The following is a 14,803-nucleotide window of genomic DNA, read 5'->3' as shown; positions in this document are numbered from 1 at the left end:
ATACTCTGGTATATGGGATTGCGTCAATGTCTCAGTCAGGTCTACACCCTAAATTACATCTAGAAATAAATTTACTCCACATTTTGTTATGGTATTTGTGAACAAGAGAAAAATTGGATACCTTATATACTACAATAAAAAATACATCTTCAAACCTTTGGCAGGTGAGTTACTTGTTCCACATAAATCACTCATTTCCTAAGGGAAGAATATGTTTTCCTATCAGGAGTGCATTTTCAAAATGTAATGATGTTTTGCAGTTACCTATAAAGCAAACCTGTTTCAAACCCACTATGTCAGTCAGTCTACAAAACTGATATATTGCATATTATTACAGCAGCTGGGAAACTAAACAGGTAAAACTGGTTATGAAAATGTCATCAGAATAGGGCCAACACACTAGCAAAGAAAACATTGCACAGACACATTTTATAAACTAAAACTTTAATTTGTATATTCATGTAACCATTACAGTACATTAGACTCTCTATACATGAATGGAATGCTGAAGCTATGCTAGTAGACACTTGTGTGCACTGGCTAGTAGTGATTACAGAGCATTTTCATTTTAATTTACAACAGTTCATATAAAAAAATAGAGAAGAAAGTGCATTTCATTGCAAAGTATGCTTTGTTTGCACATCGCTCAAAGAACAGCAAACCCCCAAAAAAAGAAAGATAAAGCACAATTTCATTCTGACAAGGTCATGCGTCTGTGGCAGGACTAGAGAGGGTGTGGCCCAAACTGGGCGTTTAAGTTGCACCCCTAGGAGAAGGAACAGTGCCTTCAGCTGCTGGTTCCAATTCCCACGCATGTCCTTAAATACACAGGGACAGGAAAACACGGTCCTCGGACATTGCACAACCTTTTTAGATGGTTAGATTTGCAATTTCGCGTTCGGACAACGTTCAAGTAAATAAAAAAGTCCAGTCTACCTTATGAGGCAGATGGTTTGAAAATCCATAAGGTTTACTCTGCATCTGGTCTCAACCTGCTGGGTACTATCTGTCCAGCCTTTCTGTTGAAATCACAGTCGCGTCCTGTCGACAGATTTTCTCGTTTTGCCTGGAGATTAAGCTGGAGGCTGGGATTATTGGGTAATTATCTCAAGACTTCATCAGGAAACAGGTGGACAGCGGTTCCCCATCACACACTCACACTGTGCCACGATCCAGTCCTCCGACATTTCACTGTGGCACAATGCTCAGGTCACTTATCCAGGGTCTTACCATTCACCAGTGAGGTCAACCCAAAGGAACAGAAGGGGGAGTGACGGCATGATCTCGGAGAATTTGACGGTCATGGGTCTCCAGAAACCAAAAGCACATTTTCCTTTTTTTACCACATTCGGCAAATATTATTCGGACCCAAGCTGGATGGTCATCAGACGGACTGTCCTCAATGATGGAACCTAAAACCTTTGCCCTGTTTATCCTCGCTAATCTTGCAGAGCAGTAGTGTTTCTGATAAAGGATAACTCCATTTCAAAAGCCAGCACTGCTGCAGGGCTGGGCGTGAAAGGGAAGGGTTTGAAAAGGGGTTTATTGGTGCCTGAGGAGTTCAAGGAGTTGAAACTGGACATTACCGCAGAAGTGAACTTTCCTCAAATCGGTCAAAGTAAGACCAAAATCCCTTGGTTTGTAATGAGAAACATTTGGATAAGAAACACCAAATGTTATCAAAGCACAATTTGGTTAATATAAAGGAAAGATCCCTTAAAAAAAAACCATCAAAACTAAAGCCAGCAGACACCTTGTGACTCCAGCCTTGCGGACTGAGGTAATGGCTTAACAGTACAGAAAGCACACAAAACGGACAGAACTGCACTGTTCTGTTAAGAATAAGCTCACGGGTCCCACATTTTCACAAGAAACACACAGCTGTGGAGTGATGGGGTGCTGGGAACCCCCATTTAACAACACCCCCACCCCCCAAAAAAAAGTGACATATTTCTTGTCATACAGATCAAATTAATCCAATTTCATAATTGATATGAATACCAATAAGGCAGAGCAATGCAAATTAACTAATGGACTATAGAAAAACATATAAGATGTAGTAGTAGTAACCCAGTAAAATACAGTTGTACATTTAAAAATATTAAAACATCTGAGTTTATTGGTATTCCTTTTAAACGTTGCTAAAACATTAAATATGCATAGCACCAGTGCAAAAAAAAAATCCCAATATTTTCCTAAATATGGCTTCATCTTCAGATTTCCTTTAGAACAAAAACTAGATAAGTAACATTGTCTCTTTCCTAAAGGCATATAACATGTAATGAAAACAAAAATCGACCAGATTGGATATGAATGATGTCCTCCACTACAAAGGACTCCCAGTATTAAGCCACATGTCAAATCTGGCATGAAAAGTGCTCACTGCCTCTGGTCACTATGATTGGCCATTTCAGTTCAGACCAACTTCCCTGACAGGTCCTGAAAATGGTCTCCAGGCACAGGACCATGATGTTCAATAGATGAAAGATCAGATTTGCACATCCAAAAGAAGCAACGCATTTCGAATTCATTTCTTCTTCAGCCAAACTCACACGCACCACACAGGAGGATGAGACTCTTCCAACAGATTATAGAATTCCAAGCTACCTTTCACAAAAACAGGGTTTATGAACTTCTCCAATGCGGCAACCAAGTTCTACACCGTTTAAAAGTGTTCAGATTTAAAAAAAAACGCGCTTCGATCACCCGACCTCTACCCCGACCATCCGAAAACAGTAACATGGAAACGAAACGGTAAGTGATGAGCGATAATCTAACGACAGCGTGCGGCATTCCAGTGTACCGACTGAGGAAACGCGAGAAGGTCAAATCTAAACCGCGATGCACACGGCTTAATAAAATCAAACTTGCGGTGAACATCGGTGACTTTGGAGCCTCATGTGAAACGTAAAATTAGTCCCAATCGATCGCTCTGTTACCACATGCTACGCGGACGTTCAAATTGGTTTAGAGGACCGAATGGCAAACCACGAAATAAAATGACCGTAGACACAGGCAGACGCCAGCCCAGATTTCAAGACGAAATGGCGCTTGCTCTGTAGTTTGTCGCGTCAAAGACAGGCACAGACTTCGTCTTCTTTACAAAAACAAAGTATACCATTTATACTGACAGTTTCGTCCCATTTTCAGGGAATAATTTCTGAAAGTAAATCTTCAACAACCTCAAAAGTTAAAAAAAAAAAACGTTTACAGCAGAGGAGAATACCGAAGCTTAATTAATTTCGAATAGGAAATTGGTTTCAAACAGGAATTTTATCATCCATATTATAATCCGAGCATATATTATAGATTTTCTTAAAATATGATTTTTTAAAATATATTTAAACATATTGCATAGATAGGAATTCAGGGATTTATATGCAAAGTATCTTGATGTTATTATACACATCTTCAGTTACAATCTGTTCATCGACCTGTTGCGAGAGAGCAAGTATCCAACGCAGTCCTGTACACGAGTTAATTTGATCTCCTAGTGGTTTTTCAAAAGAAAAACACTGCTTCCAAATAAAATACCAGCACAGTGAGTTTCGCATATTAGTATTGTTTAAAAATATATATTGCTTTAATTGCACATGAAAAAAAATTACAATCGCAAAGTAGTATTTGTTTTTTTTTTCAGTGCCATATGTGCAGGTAGCTACTGCCAAAGGTAGATTAGTATTCTCTTATTAAGACCTCCAAATCAATTTGGAGAGATTCAATTACACAACCAAAATCTCAATTTCAAGACCATAAAAAAAAGACATGGAACGGGTCTGTCTAACTTGCTTGACCCAATATGAATGATGTATTGCAGCTGTAAGAAATGTAAATGATTGAAATCTAGTTACAATGCTTGGAGAGCAACAGGGACAAAACATTAAGACATACACAATCTTTCAATCTATATAATTGCCTAACAATTCCATACAAGCCTCTTAAATCACTAATTTAATTGCAGATACCAGATTACATTTTTCTTCTCCTACCTAGGAAGTATTTAGGCCTCTTACATTTTCAAAAGCACAATACAATGTACAAATTAGCTGGAGCTTGTAGGGAATGGTATAATACCGCAGTATGGAGATTACTGGTATGGCAATACATTTGGAAGTGCTTCCTATAACAAGGACATTTCCATTGATTTGTTGTGTCCCAATACTTAGTTCCTAAGAAATTTATGAACAAACCATCTGACACACTTATCTCTGCCACATTTTTAAAGGGATGCTAAAAATCAATGACAAAAACAGTCTTTGAAGGAAACAAGCCGTTGAGCCCTAAACGTTCGACAAATTGTGTTCAAAATCTTCACAAAGGACATGGAACTAGGCCCGGCGTAAACCAACCTTCCTCAACTAGAAATTCCTAACCAGCCACTTGGCCAGCCCTCTGAACAGAGCGAATCCCTCAGGTTCAGGGTTCAGGGGTCTGTGACTCGTGCCTCAAAAGAAGGTTCTGATTTAATCTGGGCCTTTGTGTTAACATCTTGACATTTCCTTTTAAATGGAGGGCAAAGGACTGCAAAAAACAAGAGTGACAGCTTTCAAGTAGACCTGCTCAGTTGCCTGACTCTACAGAGCACATTCACTCCGTTAAGGACACCTGAAATAACTGCTCGAAATACAGATACAGTACCTGCTCACCCCTGGTTACTTAAAGCTGAGAACTTAAAACTTTCTTTGGTTACAAATTAAGACACTAAAACAAATTCAAAGCTTTGTATCAAGAATGGAACACTGAAATGACCGATTAGCAAGACAGCGGCACGGCTTTTTGGTCCAGCAATGAATCTGCCCCTCTTTTCCACAGCCGTGGCCTTTCTTCTTGGATGTAGCCTTGTACTAATGCTTTGACAAAACAAAACAAAAAAAAAAACTGTGCACTGAGGCAAATATGAGAGAGGACTCAACCGTATGAGTCACCTCTCAGCGTTCAGTTACATTAACCTTTGCCAACACCAGTCTAGACGCCTCTGAAGTTCCATGTAGCACAAGACCTTCTGTTGTAGGATGGTAGAAGCAGTTTATTTTTGGACTGCATTGGAACGCTCCACAGCAGTTCTGGGACTTGTATTGCTTCAGAAACGGAAAAAACTGTATAAAATGTCTCGGTGATGGATGAGGTGGCTATTTACACTGCCTCCCCTCCAGAGTCCGCACACCGTCTAGCTCAGCTTGGACCAGATCTCAGCGGAAAAAGTGGAGGGGAGTTTGCTCTGTCATTGCTTCGTATTGCTCCTGGTAGCAGCCTGGAGTGTCCCGACACAAAACGAGAGAGAGGGAGAGAGGGAGAGAGGGAGCCGGAGGGGGTGGGGGGAGTGGGGTGGAAGAAAGGCTCTGTGTCCCATTTTTATCCCTTCTGGTTAAAAACACACAAAAAAAAAACAAATTGGAAAACCAACAACCCAGCCCCCAGAACGCTCCAAATCTCTTGGTTTCTGAAGGTTCTGCTAAAATAAACCGCAAACGCCTTTGGTTCTGCATAGTTCCTGGGTTTTTCGATACCGCCGTCACTGTACGGCTAGAACAGGATCGATTTTTTTTTTAAAATTAAAAAAAGTAACATTTTTTTTGGTTCATTTTGTCGTAGTTTTGGCTTTACCTAAAGGGAATGACTGGACAGGAATACAGGGAGCGGGAGACGGAGAGGCCTAAGGCAAAAAGGGCTCGTCTTCCTCCTCGTCGGCATTAGGCCCTGGGTCACTAAGGCAACGCAGCAGGCGCTGGTCCTTCCCGCTCTCCTGCTCCTCCCTGCCCCCCGGTTCCTTCATGACGATGCCCTGGTCGTCCTCCTCCGGCCATTTCGTCCGCTCGTCTGCCAGGGTGACGTGGTCTGGGGACTGAGGGGAGGCGAGGTCTACCTTGATGGCCGGGAGGTCATTGGATTTCGACTTCGAGCTGTACGTCTGCGGGTCTAGAGCAGGGAGAGGAGCAACGTCCCCGATGAAAAAGGGCTCGGCTGGCCGCCTCTGCCCGTACGCGAACTCGACAAGCGTCTTCTAGCACACAATCCCACCCCAGGTTTTCCCGAATTCACACGAGTTGCAATGAAAACATTGTATCTACATGTATGCCTACATAATCTTTCACGGAGTCTCTAAGTTCACATTTTGACAGCTGCTCTCTGAAAGTAAGAAATGGGGCTCTGATGTCGAAAGCTTTGAAAGACCCCAGCATGCACAGTCTGTATGATGTAGGAATATTAAACCTGTGAACAATAAGAGATGTTGTCTAGTATGGAAGGAGAACTTTAATCTGTCCATGTATGTCCTGGCATACTGAAAGGTGATCTTTTTCTCAAGCTAATTGGGGTCAATTTATCTTCTTTCTTTGCCAATTATAGCATCAGTCTCTTTCGGCTCTTTTGGAAGTTCCTTCAGCCTGCCCTCACACTTTCAGCTCTGAACCCGAAAATTAGTCTGCTTTGCTCCTCTCTGGATTTCTTCCGGGTTTTTCCGGATCCTTCTTGACAATGGGAAGACCACGAAGGGTGGCAATGAGTGCTCATCCCATTTTAAGCACTCTTTAGATTTTCATTAGCTTAGAAAGAAAGTACAAAAATGCTCACCCTGTCATTTAAACAGCTGCTATGAAGAATATAGAAGTTAATTCTGTGGTATTTACTATGTATTGTCAACAATGGATAACAGCCAGTGATGTGCTTTATCCTACAGTTTTTTTTTACCTTGTACCAGTGCTCTGCACTTATTTTCATATAAAGCATACTATGAGAGTAGGTGGTCCAGGTTCTGTCCAGAACAGAAAGGCTCGCTACCAGTCACTGGTTCAACTCCTATCTTTCCTTAATCCCCTTTACCAATTTACTGAACCTACTTGTACTTCCACATGTGACAAAATGGAGGCCCTGCTCTCCGATACTCTTGTGCCAATACATCATAGTCCAACTACAAGCACCTGCTAAGACGACTGAGCTAATGCAATTCCAACAGTTCATTATTTTGTAATGTTAGGACATTTAAAGAGAGACAGGTTGGTGATCAGCAGTAAACTCTTACATAATGTGGATTCAGTGTCAGTAAAAAAGAAGAAGAAACATTTTCATCTCCTCTCACAAATAACAAGATTTTGCCTTAATTGAAAATCGGTTTATGCTTAACAGCTGGGGTTGACTTCCTTAGGGCTTGAAAACTGCTGTTGAGTAAAACCTGATAACAAAACAGCCTGGCTGTGTAATCTGGAAACATACCTGAGGCCAGCCTGGCTCTGTTCATGGTAGGAGAATCTGGCTGATTAGCTGGCACAGTGAGATAATTGTTCATCTGGAACACAAAAGTCAGAGTGTTTTAGTCTATAATTTATTTAGTCTGTTTGTTTTCCTACCGGGAACAACAATAAAAGAACCCATTCAAAATATTAGACCTGGTCATATATTGGCACGCAAACTGGTTTGGGAACTGCACCTGTGCTGATCAGTACCGACTGAAATACAGTTACATAAGCTGGGTGTCTGAAAACTCAAGTAACTCCATAGTGAAGGTGAAAAGTACTTTCTGGCAAACCAAGAAAGTGTGGGATTTGGAATTTGTCCCACCAGCTAAACAGCAACTCCAGTATCTGCTGCTCTTTAGTGATGTCAGTGAGAGATGCACCAATCCTCCAATTAGTGCCAACTCTCCTGTCAATCACCAGGGAGCTGGTAGAGTGGGCAGGGTCAACATACCGCATGGCCAGAATACTCTTCTTCATTCTCACCATGCGGTACAAGAGCTATTGCTGTGAACAGACAATTAAACAATAATAGAAAAAAGAGTGTTCAGAAACATTTCACAAAGTCTCACATAAAATACTACAGCAGTACCATTTTATAATAACAAAATCATAAACATCGAATCAAAATTGCTTTATTGCCAGTGCAGTTTTTTCTGAATATCTCTTGCTAGATGTATAAGTGTTCAGGCCCAGAGTCCAATGTTGGTCTCCAAATCCTCAGTTGTTAAAGACTTGGGAAGAAAAAAAAATTAGTAGACTGATCACATACTGTAATTAGAATAATTAGGAACCTGACAGCACCGACGAATGCCAGAAAATCATCTGAAAACCAGAAGTCACTATGGCATTTGTGGACTATCCAATCAGTAATCACTCATGCTAATAAACTTGGCCAGATTTACTGCATGGGATGAGCCAAGAGCTTCTGATCGCAAGTCTTTAAATATTCTGGCATTAAAAGTACTAAATATGTGATGGACTGAGGATCTCATTTTCCATTACAAGAGTAAAATTGAACACTGTTTAATTAATATTATCCGCCATGTTTTTAATTGATACAATCACTGAATCCCACAGCGTGGTTAACACTATGAAACAGAAGTATATTAAAGCTCATGTTCTAGTTATCTTGAATCTTCCTAACAGTCAAACTAAATCAGACTCTGGACAGTCCTCCAACATACCCTTTTCTCCAGCTGCATGGCCCTCTGTTTCCGTATTAAAAGCTGGCTGAAGCCATCCTCATATGGGTCTGCCACCAGTGTGTGTCTGTTGTAGGACCGCAGCTGGAACACATAACCAATACAAAGCCCTTTTACTCCTGCCCTGGCAGCACCACGTACAAACAACAAACAAAAATCACAAGAATATAGCTTGGAAACACAAGAGGCAAAATAAGCAAGGAAATGCACAATTGCAAAGAAAATAAACAACCTCCACCCTCTGGAAAAAACACACAATAAAAGAATAGAAACACAGCCAGGACCAGATAGCAGTCGTATACACAACTGCAGTTTTAGATCATTTGAAATGACCAAAAACAAAATAGCTTCAAAAGGGACAGAAACTGCTGTGGTTATGCTGCAGGACTGTAATTGAAGTCCATTTCTTGGATTTCTAAAACCAGACCAAAAGAAAAGCAGCAGAAACACATTTAAGCTGGTTTGTTCCCAGCGTACAGGCATTAAGACTGAGGCTTGCCCAGGTCTTAAGGACCTAGGACCTGCGACAGCGGTTCTCTCAAAGTTCTGGCTGTTTAAGTTTTGATTCGGAGGACTCGGGAGAGAAATATCCTGAATAAAAAAAAAATCGCCACACCAGAGTTTCCAAGCTGTGAGTTTTTGTGTCAGTTGTGTCAGAGCAAGTGTGGTCTGTTAGTCACTGCCCGACTGTAAACTGAACAGCTAACCAACAGCATTCATCTGCTTACTCATTAAGGCCAAAGCGCATTAAATCGCAGATTACGGTTTTCTTTGTATAGTCGTTTTCACCCGCTTAAAACAGAAAAGGGCCCCAACCTCAAAAGACTGGAATCCGCATGCAAACATGGGAATTTACCCAAACAAAAACAAAGTAAAGAAGAAAGAACCGTTAAAGCTGACATCTTGGCAGTTATGCAGTAACACTCTAAGGGAAAACGCTGGGAGGATAGAGCCCCAACGCCAGCCCGACTCTGACAAAACCACCACTCCCGCTCTGTGAGGGAGGCGTCCGCTTCTTACTCTTTGCCTGGTCCTTTGAAGGTTCGTCCGTAGAATTTTCCGGATCTCCTCCTCCCGTGACTTCGAAAGCTGCGGGAGCACTCTCTCACGAACCTTCAGCTTGGGCTGGATGTTTCTAGAAGCACGTACAAGAAAACAGGATATCGTCAATGCTGTGGAGCTCCTTAAAGAACGTTTTCCTTCCTTTCGAAACTCCCTGGATTAAACCAGACCCCCAGCTCCAAGATGAAGCACATAAATCTCAGGGTTTCTGAATCCTCAGAGGCACAATGTTTCAATGAGTCAAAAACACGAGGGAGAACATAAACTTTGTGTCTTTGCACTTCCTGTTACGATAAATGATTCTGGCAGATGACCAAATGTCATTACAGCCAGCAGAAGGGAAGTACTTTAATTAAAGTATAGACCAATTACTACTGGTTTAGTCATACAAAAACAGTAGTAATTGTAAACACAGTATTTGATAATTTAATACAATAGTTATTCATATTTCTTTGAATTATTTCCTCAGGGAGAGAGTCTTCTGGTTTTTAGTTCATGACAAATATCTTAAGCCACTTCTGACACAAAAGATTGGATTTTAATGGAGCTGATTTAAAAGGGATTTTTTGTATTACTTCTGCTAGGTTCTTACTCAAGCAGGACTAAGTGGGCGGATTTCTCATCCACTAAAGATCAGCTACACAATAGAAAAATGCCAGGGAAGCACACAGAAATTAAGATTCTGAAAAGACGTTAGCTGCCCCTGATAAGGTGGTTTATTTAACAGCCTTCAAAACTAACAAGACAACTGCCTCCTAACTGTACATGAAATACACCTTGCATTGATTTACTCTCCTCCTTTAATAAATCTATTGAACCTTTACCTTAGCATGTACTGTATAATTGCATTTCAAATGCACATTAATGGCACTGTAATCTTCTCAAGTGAGATGTTTAAAGAGGGATTTGTGAAAACGACTATGCTAAAATGTACCTAATGGCAATGTAAGCTAAAAGACAGGTATTTAACAATTCAACTTAGAAGCTATCAAAGTACAGCATAAAGAATGTGCTCTGAATAGCGCTCATTATGCTTTTGTGGAACTCAAAGTCTAAGAAAGGAAATTTTACACTGGGATGCCAATTTAAAACTTTCAATTAGCTTTTTTTGTGAAATGCAGACACATTAAAATAATTGATGTACTGCAGAGACAAGCTTCAGGGATGTGTAATTTGTCCAAGGACTGAAAACCTATTTTCTCCCCTCCTAAGGTGAGCTAGCAGAACCCCGGGCAGAATTCACATACTGTACTGTATAAGAAAAAATGAACTATTCCAGTATCCATGGGGGTGTTAACTGTATGAGGAGCCTGCTGTTGTAGTAAAGGGGTGTTTCTACACTTACTTGTAGAAGTTCTTTCTGTTCAGACTGAAAGAATAATGTGTTTAAAGTTTAACCCAGGAGCAGTAAAACTAGTTTCATTACATTTTTTTTCTAGATTCAGGTCTGTCAACTAATGGATCACGCAAAATGGGGTTTTCCGCACATCCGTGTTCTTTATAGGGCGAGCATCCCTGAAGCTGCACACAAGGCAGGAACTGAGGTGAGGGCTTGAGGAGAAATTTCTCAAGCTTTTTGCTTCTGCCCAAAGGTGCGTCTCATTTTGTGAAAGTAACCTTAAACGTCCTGGTGTAAACGGAGCAAGAAACAGCAGAGAAAGCAGAGCTTTCCTACGTAACCAGAGATTTGGATGTTGAGCTGGAACTTGCAGACAAAAACGGAGAGAGGAGAAAATACTAAGGGACAAAATGGATACTCAGGTAGGAATGAGGTCAGAGTGGGTGTCCTTACTGCATGGAGACGGTGGACACGGCCGAGGGGATTTTGGGCATCCCTCCACTCTCCACCAGCTCGATGGCCTGCTTCATCTCCATCTTGTGGTAGAAGGCGATCAGCTGGGGCTCCTTCGACCTCTCGCCCGCGATCAAGCACTTCTTTATGTACTTCTTATTGAAGCGGTTCAACCTTTCAAAGAGACACACAGTGCAAATCAGTTTGGGTGTCGTCCCGATCCACCCATGCTACCTCCTTCAGGGTGGCACGCTCACGCACGTGAACATCAGCAGGACTGCACTGAAACCGCCGGTGTTGAAAGTCAGGAACCCAGTTTCAGGGCGTGACAAGTTCAGGTTTGTGAAACACGCAGTTTGGAATGATTTCTGGGGAAAACAAAAGACTGGAGGAGCTCGTGTGTTCACGCAAATCCTCCAATTTGCTTATCACCGTTCAAAAGATCAATTTTTGTCCCTCCCTGAGGAGAATAAAAGCTGTTTCACAGAACTGAGTGCACCCGTGGAAGTGACTTTGACTGCTGTGCAGAGCTGTGTAGAGAACGTGGTAAAGTGGAGTAGAATTGTGAGCAGCTCATATCTGCAAGTTAAAATGCAAACAACAGCTCTTCTTCCATTTCGCCAGCCTGAAAGAAGAACTGCTGGAAAATTGTGGCACATCACTCAACTGCTTAGATTACCCTTACCAGATCCTGATCCCTGAGTACCCCTCTCTCTTGTGTCTTTCACTCAAGCTGAGCTCACCTTTAACGTGTATATCTATGGAAACCCACGCAAAATGCTGAGCTTCAGAACTCAAACTCTCATTTATGTTTATTATAAAAGCATCTTTGTAGATTTAAAAGCATTTGGTATTAGATTGGGTTTCAAGACTAACCCCACTGAATGTTAATAAAACATATGAAAGTTAAGCCCCTCCCAAGTGCCACTTCTGCTAACTCTTAGAGACTGGCTCCTGGGATGGCCCAGGCCAGAATCCTGGTGCGTCTGGACTACAGGCTCAGGCAGAGCACACATACTGGCTGGGCCACTCAGGAGTCTAATTCAGATGGACTTTCCTTTGAGGTTCTGAGGGCTTTTCTTTTGAGGTTCCCTAGCTCAAACTGTGTAGAGGCAGCAAGGGCAAACATACTTGTCTTTCCAATGGTGGTGCCCATAGTGTCCACAAATGTCCTCTATCCCGGTCAAGAGGTGATCGAGGAACTGGGGAGGATGAGAACAAGAAGGGTTCAAATCCAGACAACATTTCATACTGTAGGTAACAGACTGGGACCTGTCTTATTAATATATGGGTATACAAAAGTTGTGCTAAAGCTCCAAAAATGAACAAAAAAAAGTTGCAAAGTAAAGCTGAAGTAGGTACAGTAGATACGTCAAGGTGGAAAAACAGCTGAAAAAGGCTCCACAGTCGAAACGTTGTGTCTCTTTTCTTGGAATAAACCATTACCGTTCCATTGCAGCCTATGCATGCTGATGCAGCTACCTACTTGAGTTTCTTCAACCCATTTCTAGTGCGACCCACTATGCCTCCTAAATCTCTGCATCATCCACCTCCTCCCTGGGCTACTTGCCCCCTTCTCTCACTACACCAGGATCTGTTCCAAGACCAGGTTTTCTAACTACCTCCTATTCCTTGATAGATGTCGTCGCTATAATATCATCCTGACACCTGCTGTTTTAAAGTTTCTATTTTAAAGCATGTCAGCAAGATAAAAACTTTACTTTTAAGAGTCTGTTTTGGGGAAAGTAATGTGTGTATGTACATCGACAAAACAATATCATGAAAATTTAACACATTTACAATATTAGAATTGTTGAAAAATTTTGAATTAGCCATTTCATACTCTGAAACAAAAGTATTCAAGTGCAAACACCGGCAGAGTATTAAATACCAGGTAAGTGAATCCTTATAACTGAAATCCTACACGTAGGCCATTACCGCAGAATGTGTCCCCCCTTTTCATTATTCTGTGTTGTACCAGACAATTAAACCACTTCTAACAATGGAAGGTAACTCGCACGAAAAGTTTGTTTAAGCGAGAGGCGCAATGCCCGTTTCATAGGAACATGTCAACAGAAGCACTTCCTGAATTTCAGCTTTCCAGCCATCCCACTCAAACTATGGACAAAGGCATATTGCACAAGCGACCTACACAACAATTACAAGAGGATTAAGTTCCTTAGCTGTTGGCCAGTCAATTCAGCCTGTTACCTGGGTGTGAATCTCCTCATTGATGGATCGCTTGGTCTCCTGTTTCTTCTTTACTGCCAAGAGGTCCACCAGAGGCCGGATGGTCATTCCCTGGAACGGAAAACACAAATCTCGCTCTGTGCTATACGCTTTAAGCTGTTTGGCTTCTCCTTTCTGCCAGGAGCAATGGACAAGGCTGTGCTCCGATGAGAACATGGCCACAGCAAAACCAGGCATGGTCCCGAGAGCCAATACTGGACCCTGTTGCGAGGTTACCAAAAAAACCCAATATCATGGGTTTGCCATGTTTTTGTCTATATTTGAAAAAAATCCAAACATTTATTGTTTACTTCCATTTGACCACATTTTCATCTAATAACATTGTTATGGAAACAACAATTAACATAATTATAATTAATAAAGCAATTAATTAGAAGGGAATGAATGGACTAGAAAAAGAATGCCTGGAAGTAACTGTCAGTGATTCTGTGTTTGTCATGGCCAAACCTTTGCATGAAAGACTTTTGAAAACTACTACAATGTCTGACAGAGATTTTCTATTTGAACACAATGTTACAGAATATTTTGCCCACTTCTGTAAGTAATGGAAGTAATGGACGCATTTTACATCTAATCCCATAATAATATATGTAGGCGCTAAAAAGGGATTACTCCAGAATTAAGGTATGAAAGCAGTGGTAATTACAAACCAAAGAAAGAAACCATAGCGCAGAAGAGAACTGGCACCATGCATTTAAACTGGTCACTCACAAATCTATTTGGTGTAACATCTACTGTATAGGTATTTATGAAGTTGGGGACATTCAACCAACTGTATGCATTACTACTGCTCACTGGAATGAATCAGGGATAGCTCATGAAAATTGAGAACTTTAATATTCAACAAAATGGACTACCTAATAAGGTTATTCCAAATGATAGGCATTATCACCTTTGCTTGTGCAAGTATAGCAATGAAAGCCTTTTCATGGTGCAAGCACTCCTACATTCTCCATACAGATGAGCTAAAACCTGAAGCCAAAGCAGAAAAAATACGTTCCATCAGTCCCATTGGTACAAGACAAAATGCAGAGATAGCTGCTTTCAGAGAACCTCCGGGCTTCACACAGCATCATCCTTGCGTGAATAATGGATATACAAAGAATGGGCTGTATTTTAAAAGAGAAATCGAAAAGAATCGACACTAGGACTAGGACTGGGCTGAACACAGGTGCTTCCAGATTGTTTCCTCAAAGGAATTTTTCCAACCATTTAATTTCCACTGAAGTCACACACCTTTAAACAACAGTTAAGTGCCAGTGTGT

General features: G+C 41.3%; 1 protein-coding gene across 2 annotated transcripts in view; it reads right to left on the bottom strand.

The window, feature by feature from the left end:
• Positions 1-427: 427 nt before the first annotated feature.
• slc9a1a (solute carrier family 9 member A1a) overlaps positions 428-14,803 on the bottom strand; it is a 51,846-nt gene continuing 37,470 nt past the window's right edge. For both annotated transcript variants that reach the window (XM_015349113.2, XM_015349114.2), the window contains 7 exons: positions 13,500-13,589; positions 12,420-12,490; positions 11,289-11,462; positions 9,455-9,569; positions 8,417-8,518; positions 7,210-7,282; positions 428-5,916 (listed from right to left, as the gene is read on the bottom strand). In XM_015349113.2, the coding sequence (XP_015204599.2) occupies positions 5,654-5,916; positions 7,210-7,282; positions 8,417-8,518; positions 9,455-9,569; positions 11,289-11,462; positions 12,420-12,490; positions 13,500-13,589 (888 nt within the window). In that variant the 3' untranslated portion in view covers positions 428-5,653. The remainder of the gene's footprint in view (positions 5,917-7,209; positions 7,283-8,416; positions 8,519-9,454; positions 9,570-11,288; positions 11,463-12,419; positions 12,491-13,499; positions 13,590-14,803) is intronic.

The sequence above is a fragment of the Lepisosteus oculatus genome, chromosome 11 (assembly GCF_040954835.1).
Source record: "Lepisosteus oculatus isolate fLepOcu1 chromosome 11, fLepOcu1.hap2, whole genome shotgun sequence".
NCBI classification, from domain to species: domain Eukaryota; kingdom Metazoa; phylum Chordata; class Actinopteri; order Semionotiformes; family Lepisosteidae; genus Lepisosteus; species Lepisosteus oculatus.
This window is presented reverse-complemented; position numbering and strand designations above follow the sequence as displayed.